Here is a 22256-nt window from a genome sequence, read left to right on the forward strand (position 1 = left end):
CGTGTTAATTTCTTTTAACGTAAATGAGTCACCCACAATTGACTTCTTTAACTCTTTTAAAAACAACACTTACTTGCCAGACTCCAGGGCCCCAAAAGGTTTTTAGGTATTCGGGATCAGTCCCTTATTTGCAGGGCGGGATTCAGCATTTTAAATTATCAAGCAAAATGGGGGTGATATTGCGCGGCATTGTAAGTAAGAACGGGGTGTAGGATACAGCTAAAATATACTGGGTCGGGATTCTCAAGTGAGGTTATGGGCTGCTGAAACATATACATAAATGTAATTGCAAACCGAAAGAAAAATAAATTTCTGGTGTCCGTCTTCCTTTTTTTAAGTTTAGTTTCACCACATGGGTAATAGGTTTTAGGTATTCAAGATTAAATTTGCTTAGGTTTCGGCATTGTTTTTTGTTATCTGTTGGTTTGTTTTTTAAGTAAATAATGATAGCGAAATTGAAAACCCTTAAATGCACTGGCGTTACCTATTAATTAGGCACGTGATTTTGTGACTAAGAAAACTGGTATCTGAATACTGGCACGAAAGGGAAAAATACTAAAATGTCTGCTCTATTTTTCCTGCTAGTCGTGGTTTATCTCAGCTCTAGTTTTCATCCGACGGATTCTAACAGAGCGGATAAAGTTCAGGTTCATCTCGTGCCACATACCCACGATGATGTAGGATGGCTGAAAACTGTGGATGAGTATTTTTACGGATCTAATAATTCTATTCAGCATGCTGGAGTACAGTATATTTTAGATTCAGTTATCCCTCAGCTAATTGCAGATCCTAAAAAGCGGTTTATTTACGTGGAAATCGCTTTCTTTGAGCGATGGTGGAACGAACAAAGCGATCCCATGCGAGCGGAAGTGAAGAAACTTGTTCAAGGAAAAAGGCTGGAGTTTATAAACGCAGGTTGGTGCATGAACGATGAAGCTGCCACACATTACAACGCAATTATTGATCAAATGACTTATGGACTGAATTTTGTGGAAAAGACATTTGGATCGGATGCAAGACCTCGAATAGCCTGGCATATCGATCCATTCGGTCACTCCTCTGAACAAGCATCAATCTTTGCTCAAATGTCATTCGACGGATTTTTCTTAGGTCGCATCGATTACGACGACAAAAGCCTTCGTCTGAAGCAACAAAGAATGGAAATGGTTTGGAGAGGAAGCAAAAATCTCGGACAAGATTCTGAAATTTTCACGGGGGTTCTATATAACAACTATGCGCCTCCACAAGGGTTTAATTATGACCAGTCCTGGAAATACGCAATCCCAATACAAGATGATCCAAATCTCTTTGATTACAATGTCAATGAAACTGTCGAAAGATTTGTAAAGGCAGCAAATGACCAAGCTGCACACTATAAGACTAGCCAGATCCTTATGACCATGGGGGAGGACTTTCATTACGAGAATGCCAACACCTGGTACAAAAACCTCGACAAACTCATCAAGTACGTCAAAAGAGTAAGTATAAACATTTTAAGTTCAATACAATTTAACATAGTCAAACTACTTTCTCTGTGACATCATATGCTATTCGACAATATTGTGCTAAAAAAATTAACAAATGATGTTCTGATTATGGATAATATTACCCCCCTGTACTGTCGCAATTTGTAATAATCATCGCACTTTGTAATACCTGTCGCAATTTGTAATAAATCCATCGCACTTTGTAATACCTGTCGCAATTTGTAATAAACCGTGTCGCACTTTGTAATAAAAAAGGTGTCACAATTTGTACTAACAGTCCATCGCACTTTGTAATAAACTAAGCTGTCGCAATTTGTAATAATTCCATCGCACTTTGTAATAATTTTTTGAGAGTGATTCAACTTACTTCGTCAACATTAATATAATGCCAAAATATGCATGGTACTTCATAAACAAAGATGATGACGTCTGCTAGCATGTAACATGTCCGTAACATTTTCTTTGGTCAAACCTGCATGTCTTCAGCTATAAATTTTTCTGCCTTGATTAATCACGTGACTGACTAGAAACGCTTTTATGAAAGACATGAAACGTCCTGTGACATATCACCAAAAAGATATGAATCACGTTTAAATTCAAAAATATTTAAATAAGAAAGGCAACATTTAACAACAGAAAATTCATGAATAACCTGGCATTGGTCGTCCAAATCCATGTTTGCTTGCCACGTGACACGTGAAGTCTTCGGCGGGGGGGGGGGGGGGGATAATCCCATATATGGATGGGCTAAATAGGTAAGTACCGCCCGATAGGGTTTGGTTTCTGAGGATCTCGAGCCTTTGATAGGGTATCATTTTTTTACGTTGTTGGCCTTGTGTCTTTGGTTTGATCCTTAGATAGGGTAACTCAAGTAGTAATGGATGGTTTATTCCATCCTTTCCATTTTGTAGGAAAACAGTACTCCAGAACACGCTCGGAAGAATTGCAAGGTCTTACGAGTTGTATATACGCAGGGAAGGATAATTTTTTGCCATCCCCATGGTATTTGCTTTAGAGGACTCCTTACAGAAACCAATTGTTTTAAGATGGAATGAGTACTCCTTTTGTTCCTATATGGGACCAAATCAAGTGAGAATAATGGACCAAATGCCCAGCCGGCTCAGTGTAAGACCCCAAGTGAGTGTTATAAAAACAGGTACATACGAAGGTATTGGCCAGCGACTAATTGAATTTTGTGTTTAGTTTTCTGTTGTGGTTCGAAGGTTTGCCACTGGTGCCTTTTTTTTTCATTTGCAGTAAACATTTTGAATCTTTCCAGGCCTCGCTTGATTAAGTTGGCCAAAATATGGAAGCCACTATTACTTCTTTAAGATTGCTCGTTAGACAAGAACGGTGTACCACGTGATGTGTCAACCTGTTATAAGATCTAACAAGGAAAGCTTGAACTCTCCTGGTGTCCTTATTCGAATGATGTAGGATGGATGTTACGATTAGCGGAAATTAAATGCTTTTTAATAATGGCTTGTTTGTGTCTAGTGTGTCTAGCTCTGTCTAGACCCTCTACTATGGCAATGCCCTGTCCAGAGGCACATCCCCGTATTGGCCATATAAGGAAGTACACCCGCCGGGTAACCATTGAATGCAAGCCACCTAGTACAATAGCAAGGTTCAAGAATACAGCATTTCGTAAGTCAGATAACTAATCAACATTAATCTAAAAAAATGTTTAGGACTGTGAATAAAGTTAAATGTTTGAATGAGCGGAGATGTTACGTGCTAGCAGACGTCATCTCCATCTTTGTTTATGAAGTACCATGCATATTTTGGTATTATATTAATGTTGACGAAGTAATTAATTACAAAAAGTTATTACAAAGTGCGATGGAATTATTACAAATTGCGACAGCTTAGTTTATTACAAAGTGCGATAGACAGCTGTTACAAATTGCGACAGCTTTTTTATTACAAAGTGCGACACGGTTTATTACAAATTGCGACAGGTATTACAAAGTGCGATGGATTTATTACAAATCGCGACAGGTATTACAAAGTGCGATGATTATTACAAATTGCGACAGTACACCCCCCACTATGTAAATCTAGGCATTTTGAAATTTCCCGACAATGTTAAATTTCTTTTTTTATCTCTTATCTTATTCCGAACCGTCCAATTCTACAATTACGCTTTTCTGTATCAGAACAACCATGAAAGCTAAACTACGAGTAATTTCCTTTGCAGAACAAGTCTATATTCCCCTTTTCAGAACAAACATTAGAAAGTTCTCTCCTACTTTTATCAATCGGAAGACATTTTCCATCCGCGTTAGGCGCCTACAATCATTACTTATCCCAGTGCTAAATGCTAGATTGACTTAGTCAGCTTAATCTACTCATACTAATTTATGTACATAAATATACTGCTTTCATGTGTATGTGAATATTTTTTGACCAGTTGTATTTTACTTGCTTATTGTGTGTTATCTTTTTTGCTTTTGTTTAGTGGCAATTAAGAATCTACTGTATTTTTTCAACTATTCTGCCCATTTTCTTTTTATTTCTCAATTATTCTTATCTATAAACTTGTTTCTTCTGTGGAAAAATAAAATACTACTACTACTTGACTTTTTACTTCATAATGATTAACGTATTGATAACTTAATAATAAGTCAGTTAAAAATGTGGGTGAATTATCAGGGATTCTCAGCTTTCTGTTAATGATACTAATCTTTTAATTCTAACGGCCCCCAGCACGTGGACAGATATGTTTGTGCTGCGCGGAAGCCAAACCATTTTGATCCATTTTGCCAGTAACATCTGCAGATCAAAAGTCCGCAGACAACGATTTCACTCTGTAGAAAAAACAAGTAATCAGGCCTCACCCTGAATCAAGAAACTAGCAGCATTTGAGTCGATTTTTCTAGAATCTATCACCATAACTGATTCTCAAACAGACGGTCTAATCCTCAGAAAGATAAAGTTCGTATCAATTAATTTAAGCCTGCCATAGTACGCCCACAAGAACGTCTTCTTTGAAGCCAAACTTGACACCAGTGCATATGGCCACTCATTCTCTAGTGCATTTATTATTTTTCTTATTCAGTTGTGTTATTCATTTACTTATATACGAGGAATCATCAGTTTAAAAGTACATACTAAATAATAGTAAAGTACTAATATCTGATTTACATGATCGCCGTGTGGGATAATCGCAATAAGGCCCTATCGTCAAATGCATCTGCATAACGTAGATTATCATGAAAACCTCAGACCCGATTACTTGTCAGCATCAGATTTTACCCTAACTGCCTCGTCTTCTCAAAAATCAAGTATCAGGACGATTTTATCATACCTTGTTCCTTCAGAAGGGAAAGCCCTCGAGAATCCTTCTACGTCACAAACATCCCCACGCCCAGCCGTCATGGGCCTTCTGGTTAATTTCCACTGACTTTACGCAGTTGGCATTTAACTTTTCTATCAAGGAAAACGTTTCCGTATGTCACGGAGTTTTGTGTTACTTTTCGCGCGTGACATTTTTTGACCTTAGATGTAGCCGATCACGTTTCGAACACGTGATCATGTGACACTTTGAACGGAGTAGTTTTTCGATTTAGAGAATTGTAATTTTGTTGAAGGCACGTGTACCGGTTTAGAAGCACGTTACTTTTGTGGAACCCTATCGTTTTTGGCAAGTGTATCGGAATAGAAGCCCGTTACTGTAAAGATATATTGGTTTCGAATAAAATCTATCACATTTGGTCCCAAGAGCCGGATTTGGAGTCAGAACTAGCTGAATTATGCCTGGAAAACTAGCGAAGAACCTGAAAATACGTGCGGCGCATCGCTTACACGCAAGGAAAATTCTTTCATCAGTCGATGAACTTCTCATGGATTACGATGGGTCTGATACCACTAAAGCAAGATAAAACGGATAACTATTACGCTCAATGAAAAATTAGCGACCTTAAAGGCCTTGGACGAATCGATTTTGGCCGCAATCGACGAAGGAAATTTAGAACCGGAGATAGAGGAATCTGAGGAGTTTCGCGCGCGAATTCATGGCGCCCTTGTCAAGTTACAGAAATGTGAACATTCTCATGGAAAACAAGAATCGCCTCAAGGAAGTCAAGGGGGGTCTGTTCCATCTAGTTCTAGTAACGGTGCGAAGCTACCAAAACTTCACACAAAAAGATTTGCTGGCGACCCAAAAAACTGGCAAACATTTTGGGATTCGTTCTCGTCTGCGGTGCATAAGAACGCTTCGCTCACTAATGTTGACAAGTTTAATTATCTGCGAAGTCTATTAGATGGCCCAGCTCTAAATTCTATCATTGGATTACCATTAACTGAACTGAACTATAAGGAGGTTATTGAAATCTTAACCGATAGATTTGGAAACAAGCAGATAATTATTAGCGCTCACATAGAGGCCTTACTCAAATTACAGCCTGTGAATGCCATGTCTAACGTAAAGGGAATCCGAGCTGTTCTCGATAATTTGGAAATTCAGGTTAGAGGTTTACAAGCACTGGGAATTGATTCTGCACAGTATGGAGCTCTTTTGATTCCTATATTCATGGAGAAGTTGCCCGAAGAATTGCGATTGATTGTCAGCAGGGAACATAAGGATAACTGGGAGCTAACTTCTGTAATAAGTCAAGGCAGGGTTCTCCCCAAATTTTAGCTCAGCAGGTGAGGGACCATTCATGGACGGTAAGGCAAAAAAATATACACTTTTCTCGGGGGGGGGTGGGGGGGAGTGGAGGGAGGGACATGGACCCCGCCCTCACTGGGAAATTTTTTTATTCCCATATTTTAAGACTTATTTTACGCAAATCTGCTGTCGTGTTATCTTTAGACAACAAATTATCATTTGGATCATTTCATAGTACAATATCATACTCTCGGCAAAACAAACCAAAGGCGTTGAATTTCTGCCACAATGGATATCACGATTCCAAAGAAAACATGACAATTATTTATTACTTTATTGCAGTAATTTGAAAGAGCCTTTCGTGAAAACAGTCCTTACTTTACTTTAGTATGTTTTTTTTTCCAGGAGCGTTTTAAGGTGACACAGTTGCGGTCTTAAATTACACGGCTCTTTTGCGAAACACGCTATGATCATTATTTTTTTGAAGTGCTGCTTTTTTATCGAAATTGTGCACATTTCCTCGCTTAAAAGGTTACCTTTGCAATTTTATATATACCGTTTCAAAATTCACCGATCCTTATTTTGCAAAACGAGCTGCAGTGTGCATTTTAAAAAAACATGAACGTATTTTTAGTTTATCTTTTTTGTTTACACGTGTTATCTATACATCCCTGTCATATGTAAACCAGCAAGACCGAAACAGTTTTAGGATTTTGAATGTTTAAAACTATGTGCCTAAAGTATAGATTAGTGATCCGCTGACAAATACAGAAAGTGGCACAGCTATTTTATTGTCAGAAAAAATTTTCAGGTGTTTGAGGCGATCTCGCAAAATGACCCGATGATCGTTTGTGGAACTCCTTCAAACAGCTACTGAAAGAAGCGAAACAAACGAACTGTCAGAAACGATAGAAATCACCAGAAAAGGATAGAAACGATGCAAACGAAAAAATCGTCAAACGATAATGTAAACGATTCAAACGCTGAGCGTAACGCCTCGCTTGACCTTGATCTGACCTGTTGAATAATTTTGTCTGCAAAATTTTCAGTGAAATATATCTATGAAAGTAAAAACGACGGAAGAAGTTCTTGCGTCTTGCTGGATTCAACGCAAGCGCCCAACAAAAAGCCGCACGAAGCTGTCGGCTTGCGGACGCAAAAAGAAGTTCTTGCACATGCATTATTTTTGGGCTATACGTTTTGTACTTAGGTAGCTATACTTTTCCATATATTCATTCTTTTTCTTATGAGGATCGGATCACAACTTGCATACTTTTTTTAAAAAAAGAAATATTTAATTTTGGAAAAACCTTTAAGCGGTTGCAGGCGGTACGAAGTGTTGCTTCAGGCGGTAAATTTTACCGGTTACCGCCTGATAAGGAGAACACTGCAAGGGTTGTTGATGATACGCTGCAAGGGGATTTGGATAGATTGTGGGATCTGGATTCTGTCGGCATTCGAGATAAGGATACTGTTCTTGAAGCCTTTGAAAAGAATTTGAGTTTTGAAGATGGCAAGTATTCGGTCCATCTACCTTGGAAGGAGCAACATGGGCTGTTGCCAGATAATTTTGAGAACTGTGTAGCAAGATTGAGCACGCAGCTTAAACGTCTTAGAAAGGATCCAGAGATCTTGAAAGAATGTGACTCCATCATACAAGATCAGTTGCAGAGTGGTATAATTGAGCAAGTAGACTGTGCCAAGCGTCCTGATGTTGAAAGGGTCCATTATTTACCGCATCATGGGGTAGTACGCCGGGATGCCCTTACAACCAAACTTCGTGTTGTTTTTGATGCGTCATCAAGGCCCAGCAGTGATAGTCCAAGTCTTAACGAATGTCTTTACTAAGGACCAGCCTTAACTCCAACAATCTTCAATGTTCTCCTCCGGTTTAGAGAGAAAAGAATTGCACTTGTAGGAGACATTGAAAAGGCCTTTCTCAATGTGGGAGTTGCTGAAGAAGATCGTGATGTCCTGCGATTCCTCTGGGTGGACAGTTTAGAAGAAGAGAATCCCGGATTGATGTTATATAGGTTTTGTCGTGTGGTGTTTGGAGTCAATGCTAGCCCTTTTCTTTTGAATGCCACTTTGAAGTATCATATCAGTCAATATGAGGCTGACCCTGGTTTGGTTCAGAACTTGTTGAATTCATTTTATGTGGATGATTTGGTGACAGGAGAAAGGGGTGTTGAGGAGTGTCTTTTGCTTTATCAGAAGTCTAAGAAGTGCCTATTGGAAGGTGGGTTTAACTTGCGAAAGTGGATTTCAAATTCACCTAAATTGCTTGAATTGATTTGTGAGGACCAAGTTGGAACTGTCGGAACTTGTGCTGTAGTGGAGGATACAGAGTCTTATGCGAAAACTACTGTCAATCATTTGGAGAAGCTTGATATGAAGGATGAACACAAGGTACTTGGTGTCAATTGGAACTGTGTTACTGATGAGTTCATTTTTAAATTTGAAGCCTTACTGAGACTTTCAGAAGACTTGGAGCCGACCAGGAGAAACTTGTTAAAGGTTACTTCAAGTTTCTTTGACCCCCTTGGAGTACTCAGTCCAATACTGGTGGAAATGAAGATTTTGTTTCAGTCTCTTTGCCAGGAGAAGTTTGAATGGGATGCGCCACTCCCGGAGTCTGCCCGGAAGCAGTGGAACAGGTGGCTTCAGGACTTGAGAGAGGTGCAGCAAGTGTTAGTACCGAGGTGTGTGTATGCTGGATTAGAGGAAGGTGTTACGTCGTATGTTATTCATGGGTTTGGGGACGCTTCAGAGAAGGCTTATTGTGCTGTTGTTTACTTGGTTCTTGAAGTGAGTGGTGATTTTTTTCCAGTTTTGTTGTCATCCAAAACCAGAGTGGCACCGCTGACAAGGCAGTCTATCCCTAGACTCGAATTACTGTCTGGGGTCATCTTAGCAAGATTGGTGTCCTCAGTTAAAGAAGCCTTGGCGTCACAGATTACAATTGATAAGACACACTTGTGGCTAGACAGCAAGACTGCAATCTGCTGGATAAAGGGTTCGAAGGAGTGGAAGCAGTTTGTGCAAAATCGTGTGAATGAAATCTTGTCTTTAACCGAAGAGAGCATGTGGAACCATTGTCCTGGCATTGAGAACCCAGCGGACATAGGATCTCGTGGAGAAGGTGCGGCTAAGTTAAAGAGTAATGTGTTGTGGTGGAAGGGACCATCGTGGCTGTCGGAGCCCATGAGAAACTGGCCCAGTTCTGAGGAATGTTCAGAAACAATTGCTGAAGAGTGCTGCGTAGAGATGAAGAAAGGCCAAGCTATCGAAGCAGTTGGTGAAGCGGTATTGTTAACTACAAATGGAACACCCAATATGGACACTATTATTCCAATTACAGATTTTAGCTCCTGTAACAAGTTGTTTCGTGTTACAGCCTTGGTGTTGCGTTTTGTGAAGAATTTAAAAATCAAGGCCAAGTTGCTAAAGGAAGGAACTGTTTACTTGGGAGAGGTTACTGCAGAAGAACTTGGAAATGCAGAAGTGAAGTGGTTAAGAAGTGTCCAGAAAGAATTGAAGTCCCAAGCAAATTACAGTCAGTTAGAGCGAGACTTTGGTTTGTACGAAGACAGTAGTGGAGTCCTAAGATGTAAGGGGAGAGTTGCTAATGCTGATGTACCACATGAGACGAAGTTCCCAGCCTTGCTACCAAAGAATCATTATCTTTCAACTCTGTTGGTGAGAGATGCTCATGAAAGGGTGCATCACAATAGGGTAGAAGCTACGTTAGCCCAGCTGAGAACCAGATTTTGGATTGTCAAGGGGCGACAGTTTGTTAAAAGAACACTGGCTAGCTGTACAGTTTGTCGCAGATATGAAGGGCAGAGTTACAGAGTGCCTCCTCAAAGTGACCTACCCGAGTTTAGATTGAGCCAGAAACCTTCCTTTACTTATGTCGGAGTAGATTATGCTGGACCTTTGTACATTAAGGTGTCAGGACAGTCTGCGTTACAGAAGGTCTATGTTCTCCTGTTTACTTGCTGTTCTGTGAGAGCAGTACATTTAGAGCTTGCTACGGACCTGTCGGTTGATGTATTCATCCGTTGCCAGAGGAGATTCGCAGCTAGAGGAGGTTTACCAGAACTGATTATCTCGGACAATGCCAAAACGTTTAAGGCTGCAGATAAAATTTTGAGCAAATTATTTTCTTACCCAAGAGTCAAGAAATTCCTGGCCAGTAAAAGAATTGACTGGAGATTTAATGTGGACAGAGCGCCCTGGTGGGGTGGCTTTTTTAGCGATTGATTCAGAATACAAAGAGATGTTTGCGGAAGACACTTAGGAACGCTAAGTTAAACTATGACGAATTACACACTGTTCTCGTCGAGGTTGAGGGAACTCTCAACTCTAGACCCTTAACTTACGTGTCGTCAGATGATCCTGAAGAACCATTGACACCAAGTCACTTGATGTATGGAAGACAAATATTATCACTGCCGGCGGTAACAGGAAATCGACAAGCCTCACTTGACCATACAGTGTCGTCGGAAGATCTCCCAAGAAGACGGAAGCACTTGGAATTGTTACTGGAACACTTCTGGAGGCGCTGGAGCAGAGAATATGTTACAGAGTTAAGGAACCTGCATCGGCAGAAATCCAGGCCTAGATCCAGTATTGCTGTATCTGAGGGAGATGTTGTTACTGTTTTCGAAGACAATCTGCCCCGTAGTCAGTGGAAACTTGGACGAGTGGAGCATTTGATCCATGGTGCGGACGATCGCGTTAGAGCAGCTGTAGTCAAGGTTATCAGTAAGAGTGGTAGACCTGTTACTATGAAGAGGCCAGTGGAAAGGCTGTTTCCCCTGGAGATACCTGTCGTGACTAATGATGAACAACCTCGGGAGGAGCAGATAATTGATGGCATCAGGCCACCCAGGCGTCTTGCCGCTCGGAATGCTGATTATATTCGGAGACTAGTTGACCAGTGATTCGACTGATCAAGGGGGGAGTGTGTCACGGAGTTTTGTGTTACTTTTCGCGCGTGACATTTTTTGACCTTAGATGTAGCCGATCACGTTTCGAACACGTGATCATGTGACACTTTGAACGGAGTAGTTTTTCGATTTAGAGAATTGTAATTTTGTTGAAGGTACGTGTATCGGTTTAGAAGCCCGTTACTTTTGTGGAACGCTATCGTTTTTGGCAAGTGTATCGGAATAGAAGCCCGTTACTGTAAAGATATATTGGTTTCGAATAAAATCTATCACACCGTACTCGGTAACAATAACGTTCCCAAGGAGCAGACCATAAGGCCATGAAAAATCAGTATCCCAAATGCTTCAATGAAGTGGGAGAGTTCGAATATACTGCTTGATCTCTGTGTACCCCCGTTAGTCCATTCACTGATGTTTGAGCTCGTCAGTGAAAAAGGAACAGGACAAGAAGGCTAAAATGGCGCAATGGCAAAGAAAGGAGAACCTACAAAATGGGTCAATAGCCTGTTCTATCGACTGCAAAACAGTCGGTTTCTTCTCAAAATCGGTAAAGATATCGGTAAAGCGTGGCGCTAAGCGCGCGAGCCTCAAACGCCCGTAGGGCGTGTGAGGCGAGGTTTTTAGCCTCTCTCCCCAGTCTCGCTCTCCGTTTTCAGCCTCGTTCCAGACCTTTTGATTGACTGCTCGTGCGTAGAAAGGTAACACGGGGATGGAAAATCGCTCCTCCCTCTGCGTCTCACCTCTCCATGTGGCACGACGATTTTCACGGGCGCCCGAGTATTTCGCTCACTCAACTATCTCGGCTAAGGAGAGTGAGGGGCTACTCGTAATAGTTAGTCGATCACTCAAGGTATGTAACTGGTTCTAGCTACAGCCGTGAGCACTTCCGGCGTTTGTGTTTCCTGTGCTGATGCTGTTACTTCCCGTTCACTGACATGGTTTATACAGAATTTTTGGGGGAAAAACAAGGACTTTTCAAGGACTTCTTTTTCCTGTCATTGCCAGAAATTAGGGACAAGATGGCGGTTGCGCGTGCGCACCAAGGCCACAATGGCTGCGAATTCGTATAAGAAAATGTATGGAGAAAAGGAAACTTTTTCAAATATATCGATTATGAGCTCACGGGTGTTCGGTACACGACTCGAAACATGTTAAGTGCTGTGTAACCTTCGCATCTGGAGAAGGTTTACTTACTTCCCGAAGTGGCCACTTTTATCTCTCGTTGTACGCTCCATTTCTCCATACACTGTCTTAAAATCTTGCCGAAGTCATGCGAAATAGTCGTCGATTAGAGGATAAACCCTTCACTGAAGTAAATTTGCACGACTCGATATCACTTCTGCGATGGAAGATGTTTCCAAAACAGTTGTTAAAAGGACGATTTTTGCACTGGAAAATACTTCCAAAGGCGCATTATTTCCCGCAGTTTTCCATCTGTAGTCCAGTAATGGACGCCATGGTTGCGAATGACTTATTTCGGTCGGACAAAGCTTCACAACTCCAAACCTCACCGAATCGCTATTTTGGTTGTTGCTACAACTCCAGAGATGCTTCACGGGATATAAACTAGGTTCCAGGCATTCAAAAATCCCCGATTAGCCTACCAGGCTTGGTTTTAAAACAAAATTGTCACGAAAATGTCACGAAAGGTACAGCCGCGTACTGTTTTGTTGCTATCAGCCGCTCGGCCTAGTATAAACCTAACATTTTCTTGCAAGGTGTTTCATTCCAGCTTTTTTCTTCGTAAAACAGATCCACAGAGCTCAAATTATTTAAAAAATCGCAGGGGATACGCTTTCCCTGACTACGATCGTTTTTGTCCGCCATTTTGGAAATGAGATTCCGCTGACAATTAATCACGGGCGCGAAATGTCCACTATTTCTAGCAATGACTTTGACATAGAATGACACGAAGTAAAGATCTTTCAAATTCGTACGTGGAAGGGGGTTTACTTATTGCAATACCTTCCCCCAGGAAGGCACGGTTCCTAGGGTACTTCAAACAACGGAAAATGAACTATGCAGGGAACATTGGAATCATGAGAAAACACACTTCCATGATCACCAAGAAAATTTACGTACTGCTGTGCTTTCGAGCTTTCCTTTGGGCAAAACACTTTTTTAACAAAAGTTATTTTTATTCAAAGAGCTTTCAAAAAATGTTCGAGGACTTCTGTGGAAAACTCAAGGACTTTTTAAGGATATCCCACAATTTTTCAGTTCTCAAGGACTTTTCGAGGACATGATGCTTTTTCAAGGACTTTTCAAGGCCCGTGCGTGTCACAATAAAGTGGTGTTAAACTCAAATTCAAGTTACGGCGATGCATACTTATTGCAACTACAACTAATAGTATACTCTTTAAATATTCAGAGATTTCATTTTACTAACTTGATCAGTTAAAGTAAGCATAAGCAAGAGCCATATTATGGCTCCGTATGGTATATGGATTAAAGAAATGTAGTCAGAAGATTTGATAGACCAAACGGGGCACTGGACACTAGTAGTGCCAGACCCACCCGACCCTTATTAACGCCTGTCATAAGTTCAAAAGTCTACAAAAATATCTCGTGACTAACAGATGACTTTACAGTTGGGGCAGTCATTCACTTTTCCATCGCGTCAAGATGTACAGTTTGGTGTTTTTTGTTGCCATTTGTACTCTTGGCTTAGCCTTTGAATGCAAGTTTAACGGAGAAGTGAAGAACGAAGATAAACTTCAAGTTCATCTCGTGCCACATACCCACGATGATGTAGGATGGCTGAAAACTGTGGATGAGTATTTTTACGGATCTAATAATTCTATCCAGCATGCTGGAGTACAGTATATTTTAGATTCAGTTATCCCTCAGCTAATTGCAGATCCTAAAAAGCGGTTTATTTACGTGGAAATCGCTTTCTTTGAGCGATGGTGGAACGAACAAAGCGATGCCATGCGAGCGGAAGTGAAGAAACTTGTTCAAGAAAAAAGGCTGGAGTTTATAAACGCAGGTTGGTGTATGAACGATGAAGCTGCCACACATTACAACGCAATTATTGATCAAATGACTTATGGGCTAAACTTGGTGGAAGAGACTTTTGGATCGGATGCAAGACCTCGAATAGCCTGGCATATCGATCCATTCGGTCACTCATCTGAACAAGCATCAATCTTTGCACAAATGTCATTCGACGGATTTTTCTTTGGTCGTATCGATTACGCTGACAAAAGCCTTCGTCTGAAGCAGCAAAGAATGGAACTGGTTTGGAGAGGAAGCAGAAATCTTGGACAAGATTCTGATATTTTCACTGGGGTACTTTACAATGGTTATAATCCACCTAAAGGATTTTGTTATGATCAATTCTGTACTGACAACCCCGTCCAAGATGACCCTAACTTGTATGATAACAATGTCAAGGACACAGTGGAAAGATTTGTTCAAACAACATGCGAGCAGGCCTCACACTACAAAACAAACCATATCATTTTGACGATGGGTTCAGATTTTATGTATGAAAATGCAAACTTATGGTACAAGAATCTGGATAAGCTGATTGAATATGTAAATAATGTAGGTACAAACCTTTTCCCTTCAAGTATTTAGTTATTCACCATTGATTTTCAAATGAGTAGTGTTTGATGGAAGTTTGGTAACCACATCTTTTATCATTTATAAAATTGTGTTGTTGTTCAGAAACAAATTAATTTTTCTGATTCTTAGTTTCAACTCAGCCTTTGATGTCGACAACAGCAAAGTGCATTAAACTGTGAGATATAACTGTTTTTTTAATTACCTCTTCCACAATGGTTATCTCTTTAATTTAACCTGAGACCAAGCCAAATATTAGCAGCTCTCGTACATTCTCTCTTACATTGATGCTCTTTCTTTTTTTCATCATGCCTGAAATGTTATATATTTACCAAGCAAAACAAAATAGAGCCTGATCTGTTATTATCAGTCTTTTATTTATTTTACACTCTTTGCTGTTAATGGCATCAAAGGCTGATGTGTTGCCCCTGAAAATGGAACAAGTTGTTAAAACAAGTGGATATAAAATGTCTGTTGTGATCACTCAGCTGACAAGTGTGGTGTAGTGTATGTAGTCCACTGATAACATGTTTTGGACAAGGAAAATTGAAGATATTTTAAGTGTTTTAATCAACTGAGAGAGGGTAAGAATGAATTTTCACAGGTGCCTTCACTTTATCATTGTGCAAGATTAGTTGCAGGTATAGTGGTGGATTCATGGATAGGGGAAGGGAGCTGAATTCTCTGTTACTACACCCATGAGGCTGGACGATTTTTACAGTAATTTATAAAGCTAATTTGTAGGATCATTTATAAAGGGCAATGTAGCTAAAAATTAATAGAAATTAAGGATCTGCTGAAGCAGGCTTTAAAAAACAAAGACCAATCACAGCACACTTTCTCTGGAAAGTGCATGGACCTTGAGAAACTTAGTGCAAAAACTGGGATGTGAGACTCCAGAAAATGTCAGCAAAGACAAAAAAGGTTTCCAAAAATGAAAAGCTCCTAAATTTCTTAGAACAAACTCTTCAGTTTTTGCTGATGAGGATAACATGCTTCCATGCTAGAGACTACCACCAAAATCTCATAGGAAAAATTACCACTGAGGTTAAATTTGCTGAACAGAAGTCAGCTTTACTACAAAAAGGATTTTTGTTACAACATACCGCCCTGCTGTTGCCTAATCTTAAGAACACCTTAAGATAAAATGGCATCTAATTCAAATCTAACTTTCACAAAGAGAAATATATAAAGAGCCTCCACTTTCGTACTTGTTTTAATACTAAGGTCATGTAGTACACTAGTGACTCGCATTTAGCCCTTATTTTTTACTTATGATTGGCCTTTTACTAAACAACCGCTTACTGCTGATTGGTTCTCTGGTAATTTGCACGTGATTGTCAACTGATATTTGCGAACAAAGAGAAAGGGATTTAACTGCTTGTTTCAGCAGATGTTTGTAGGGAAAGAATGCCTGACGAAGCCCCTAAGAACATCTGCATGATTGAGAGGCTAAGTGAAGGTGTAATGATGAAGTGTTTAGTACAGTGAAAGTTGGATCCAAATGTTTTTTTACTCATCCTGTGGCTGTGATTGTGATGTTGTTTTGTTTCTGATCAGTGTCTTAATGCCAGCTCTTTAACAGGAATATTAGCCATATTTACCCCCCTGTAATGCTGTATAGTGTTCATGGCCAGTGCCAGATCCAGACCTTGAGATAAGGGAGGGGGGGCCTGGTCATCCAGACCCTTACATAAGGAGGGGGAGGCCTAGTCTCCCAAAAGAATTTTTTGGCCCTTCGGGCTTCAGTTTGGTTTTAAAAAAAGGGGAGGCGGCCCCCCACGGGCCCCTTCCCTAGATCTGCCACTGATGGCTAAGCTTTATATATTTTGATCGGGATAAAATTTTGTGAGAAATGCTGCACTTAAATGTATAAACCTGATAAAGAACATGTTACCCTGTAAATGATTTGAACCCCAGCTAGAGGTCATATCATATTACAGGTAGCAGGTGTAGCCATGGATTGCACATGTGAGTGTTTTCAAATATGACCAGTTATTGTTGACACTGTGAATGATGTTTTAAAAATCTGTGCATCATCAGATTTGAAGTTAATTGTTACATCATTTATGGTTGATGATGTTGAACTCTGGTTTTTGACCTGATTGGTCAACTAAGAACATGTGGTCTGGTAAAACCCATTGGCTACTAGTATGAAAATTACAAGCTACATGTACCCTGGAAACAACAATAAGAAAGAAAGATCTCAGTTATTTAATACTTAAATGCAAGAAAGCTTGCCTAAAATTAAAAACTATAATGTTTTCTCCTTTAGGATGGCCGTGTGAATGCTTTCTACTCTACACCAACACTTTATTTAGATGCTCTTCACAAAGCTAATCAGACGTGGGAATTGAAGACTGATGACTTTTTTCCATATGCAGACTGTCCACATTGTTACTGGACTGGTTATTTTACCAGCCGACCAGCTCTTAAACGATATGTTCGACTCAACAACAATTTGCTTCAGGTTAGTTATTGCCCGATAATGTGCCCCCATAGTGTATTATGTTGTTAATTCACCCAATATGAAGGTAACATGCTGTTCAGACAAACAAAGAAAAAAGGACTGGAAGAATTAAGAAGATTGGAAAGATATTAGGTAGACTGACGAGGGAGTGAGGAAGTTACCTTTAGTGCTGTGTGATGGGTCTGTCTTACTGGCATTCAAACCTTTAACAGGTTCTGCACAAAATAGCAGTGGAACCCCCCCCCCCCCACCATGCAATATGATTTTGTGATGCAAAATAGCAAATTACATTATTTTTTATCTCACATCTCAAAATTTGACTTAGCTAGGGTTAGGGTTGACTTTTAATGCATGCCATCATATAAGTGTGGCCTACTTTATATCAATTCAGCTGCACTTATCAGTAAAATTCCTGGAGGTAATTTAATATTGCTTGTCAAATATTTCAGGTGTGCAAGCAGCTAGAGTTAGTCAATGGATCTGGAACTGGCAAAAATGGCCCAACTTCAGACACTCTGCGTCGAGCTGTGGGAGTAGCTCAACATCATGATGCTGTGAGTGGTACTTCCAAACAACATGTCGCTGATGATTATGCCAAACGACTCGCCATTGGTGCTGCTGAATGCCAGGTATGAAAGTCAAATCATTCTCCTGATAATTCGTAGTTTTTTAATTTAATTTTGGCCAAAAACTTCTTAAAGGTAAAAACTGAATGAATGAAATGATGTGGATGAGAGGACAACAGGCGTGTCCTCTTTACATTATTTAATGTAACATGTTAACAGTAAGCTCGGATGTCACCATACAAGGAAGCTACTGGCAGCCTCTATCAGTCAATTTATGACCTTACTCAACCCACCCACAGCCCATGATTATGGATGATGTGTGAAACTTCCCTCCTTTGTTTTGACCAGTAGTGTATGGTTCTTTTACGTCCCCTCCGACTTAAAACCACTCAATAACGCGTTCATCTGAATTGAGGTCTACAAGATGTTAAATCATGATCACAGCCAGTATTAGCCTGTTCCAGGCGTTCCGAGAGTGGAGCGCATCGCTAAGGAAGAGAGCAAGAAAAAAATAAGAAGGAAAAGAGGGAGAGGGAGAGAGGAGGGTACACTCTTATCCCGCTACCCCCTACCCCGCCCCCTTGTTATTTTTTTTTTCTGCTTACATCTCTTTGCACTGTCCCCATGATTTGAATGCCTGGAACAGGCTAAGCCAGTATCAACTCACCTTTGTTTAAAGACTTTGGTAGTTGGTCTGGCCGACATCCTGCTCGGCATACGGGTGCTCTCCCAACTGAGCTAACCGGGTTATAAATCCTTTTTTTTCCTTTTTTTGTTTGTTTCATTTTTGTCATGGCCTTTTATTGTTTAAAACACCTTTTTCGTTTTTTCACCGTTGTGTAAGGCTCTGACTGAAACTGTTTTGTGGAAGAATATTGAAGAATGTTTGTGGCCGGTTATTTCGGTTCATGAGAATGAATGCCTGTTACATCTTGCGGGCCTATTACCGACAGGAAGTCGGTTAACTGCACTTTTATTTATGTAGCTTTCTGTTCTCTTTCAAGATTTTGTCTCTACGTGTTCAAGAGTTCAAAGATCCTTGTATGGTTAGAGTGTCATAACGCTCTCTTGAAATACAACTTGTAAAGTTACTGTTTTGAAGAGTTTCAATTAATTTCAACGTGAATTTATTTAAACACATTTCCCAACAATTATGGCCTTTTATGATTCAACGATTTGTAAAAAATACCGCAGAACTTCTATCATGATCACCGTCATTATAAAAAAAAAACATTGGATAATGCAATTCTAGAGCTCTGATTGGCTTAGCCATCATGGTATATGAGCCATTATACCATGCTCTCCAAATATGGTAACTGTACGAGTCTGCTCAAAATTAAAAACAAGCTGAAAATCAGTTGTTTTTACAAATAAAGTAGGGAAGAATTCTCGATATTTTATGGGCGTTTTTAATAAAACAATTATTCCACTCGCACTTGTTGGATATGAGACGATTATAGCCAACTCATACCCAACGTTCGCTCGTGGAATAATTGTTGATTGACATGTATCATCATCATTATCACAGTCTTGTTTTCTTCACCGTCATTAAAAAATTTAATTTTTACCAACTTAGTTGATTTAAATCTCTTTACGTTTTTTTTTGACAAACAACACTAATAGTTAAGGAAATACAACTCTAACATCCAAAATAAATCTAAATGCCAGTTTACTTTATGTTACCCTGTTGTTATTATTATCATCACGTCACCGACATTATCGTCGTCATCATCATTGCTGTGATCATTATTGTCTTTCCCATAATCGTCAAAACCATCATCATTAACAACCAATATCACCATCATTTCATCACTACGTGTACGCAGACCATATAACAAGCCTTAATTGTTTGTGTGTTGTTTGCAGGACTTGATCGCTGATGTCCTCGGCAAATTTACAGTGAAAAACTCTGGAACTCAGCCCCCTGATTTGAAGTTCTGTGACCACCTTAACATCAGCGTGTGTGACGTCACTGAGCAAAACAAGTCCTTTACTGTGACGGTGTATAATCCTATTGCACGTGACGTAACTACTGTGCTTCGACTTCCGATAGCAAGCAGCGCAATGGCTGTTTATGGACCCCATGGAAAATCGATCAAAAGCCAAATACTGCCAATCTCTGACGCCACGAAACAGCTCCGTAAAATTCAGAAACAAGCGAGTACCTCTTCCTTTGAAATTATTTTCAACGTCAAAATTCCTGCTCTCGGCTTTGCCACCTACTTTGTGAACTCAACCACGTCGTCTCGTCTAAGAGACTTGTTCCGAGCTCCCGAGAAAAAGTTCTACGCAGATGCCGACGAAATGTCCATCGAGAATGAATTTATTAAGCTTTCGTTTACGTCTAAGACTGGTGATTTGATAAGCATGACCGATAAAAGCTCCAAGGTTACCACCGCTGTGAAACAGGCTTTCTACTGGTACAACGCGAGCATTGGAAACAAACAATCCAAGCAGCCCTCCGGAGCCTACATCTTCAGACCAAACAAAAGTGAACCGATCCTAATCTCACAGGGACGGAAGACAGAACTCTTCAAGGGTCCCCTGGTGCAGGAAGTGCGTCAAGTAATATCTCCTTTCGTCAGTCAGGTGATTCGACTTTACCCTGGTCAGCGGCATGCAGAGTTTGAGTACACAGTTGGACCCATTCCCATCAGCGACAATTTGGGCAAAGAGGTGATCACTCGCTTTGATACTGATATCAAATCTACGAAGCTCTTTTACACTGACGCAAATGGCAGGGAAATGCAAAAACGCGAGTTAAATTTCCGTCCCACGTGGAAGCTGAACGTTACAGAGCCAGTTGCTGGCAACTACTATCCAGTCAACAGTCGAATATACATCAAGGACGACGCTAAACAGTTAACAGTCCTGACTGAGCGTTCCCTGGGTGGGTCCAGCCTTATGGAGGGCTCCATGGAAATCATGTTGCACAGACGTCTGCTTGTAGATGACTTAAGAGGCGTAGGCGAGGCCCTAAACGAGCCTGGAATCTCCGGTAAGGGCTTGATTGTCCGAGGGAAACTGTGCCTAACTCTAGCGCCGCCCCAGTCCTCTGCTGCTCTTCATCGTGAACTCGGCGAGCTGATGTTGCTCGAGCCTGTGCTTGCTTTCGCGCCAAACAGCCTCACTTTCAACAAGTGGACGAGCCAATATAACTCCTTGCACAGCGGTCTAAACCGTGAGCTTCCCGCTAACGTGCATCTGCTGACCTTAGAAACCATGGGCGACTCAGCGCTGATCAGAGTGGAGCATCAGTACGAGGCTGGCGAGGACGCTAAGCTGTCGCAGCCAGTTAACATTTCACTTGAAGGTCTGTTTACTGATTTTGAGATTGAGTCCATGACGGAAATGAACCTGTCTGCAAATCAGCTTCTGAAGGATAAAGAACCTCTTCACTGGAATATTAAAACAAGAAAGGAAGCAGGAAAGAAGAAAAAGAAGATGATTTCACGGGCGGCCACTGATTTAAACGTGCATCTGACACCCATGCAGATTCGCACATTTAAAGCTGTCGTTAAACGTCACAGCAACACATTATCGCGTTATTATAAGTACTAAGTTCGCCTGAAATACACAGATAACGCTTTTTGATAGTTCTAAACTACCATTTTGCTTTATTGATATATAATACTTTTGTTTTTACAAAGTTTCGTAAAATCCTCACAATCCTTTTGTATGAAAATTGTAAAAGCGAATGAATAAATAATTACAGTGATTAAACATCTGTGCTTTACTTTGAAAATCCCTTAACTTTTATCCTTGGCAGCTTGAATTATAGAAAATGCGAGAAAGTCTTAATAAATGAATAAGAAAACTTGCAGGAAGCGCAGAATTTAACATTTAACTGTCGTATCTTCCTCGATAGCGAATTTAAGCAGCGACGTTTTTAAGACACACACGTCAACTGGAAGTGAGCGTTTCTCTCTTTTGATACACCTTAACGCAACCAAATTTGTTTTGCTCAGTGCCTTTACTCGTATAGAGACGATTTGCCCAAGAATGTGTTCAAAATTACGGCCGAAGAAGTCCACTTCCGGTTCACTTGCGCCGCTTAAAAACGTCTTTGCTTAAATTCCCTAATAAGGAGCTTTGCCGTCAATGAAGGAGAAGGCAGCGAAAGCGTCACTGTACTTTAAAACGAATTCACGTTTTTTCAATTTTTGTCGCGCTGATATATTCCAATTCGTTGAAAATGTCAAATCTAGGCGTATTTGTTTGGAGTCTAAAATTCTTGTGAACTAGAAGTTAGAGTATGTATGACTGGCGGTTTTGAAATTTGCGGTCCAAACCAGTGGGAATTATTTCGGCGGCAGGGAGAACTGAAATTTGATCTTGAAAATTAAAAAAAGTCCAGGCCGCAGTTGTTCAAAAGGTGGATAACGTTATCCACCGGATCAGGGGGGGCCCCACGACTTAGCGAAATTTCGTGTACCTATGATCCACCGATTTATGACATCACATCCGGTGTCAGAGTTGTTGTTCTGTTTTCGCGCGAAGCACAAAGATGGACGCCCAATGCTATTTGGTTTCCTCGTTATTTTTAGCCACAGGCTAACGGAATTATGTATCTTGAATGCCGAGAATATTAAGAAGGTA

At 40.4% G+C, this 22256-nt stretch overlaps 1 protein-coding gene across 2 annotated transcripts; it reads left to right on the plus strand.

The window, feature by feature from the left end:
* The first annotated feature begins 545 nt into the window (after positions 1-545).
* Positions 546-21402, plus strand: LOC140931397 (lysosomal alpha-mannosidase-like). Of its 2 annotated transcripts, none has more exons than XM_073381209.1 (4): positions 546-1478; positions 16897-17091; positions 17541-17720; positions 19524-21402. In XM_073381209.1, the coding sequence occupies exons 1-4, from the start codon at positions 561-563 to the stop codon at positions 21216-21218; spliced, it is 2988 nt and encodes a 995-aa protein (XP_073237310.1). In that variant the 5' UTR covers positions 546-560; the 3' UTR covers positions 21219-21402. The 2 variants fall into 2 exon arrangements, with proteins under 2 accessions (XP_073237310.1, XP_073237309.1); XM_073381208.1 differs by lacking the exon at positions 546-1478 and adding an exon at positions 13616-14603 and having other exon boundaries at positions 19524-21392.
* Positions 21403-22256: the final 854 nt, after the last annotated feature.

The sequence above is a fragment of the Porites lutea genome, chromosome 3, assembly GCF_958299795.1.
Source record: "Porites lutea chromosome 3, jaPorLute2.1, whole genome shotgun sequence".
Classification (NCBI taxonomy): Eukaryota; Metazoa; Cnidaria; class Anthozoa; order Scleractinia; family Poritidae; genus Porites; species Porites lutea.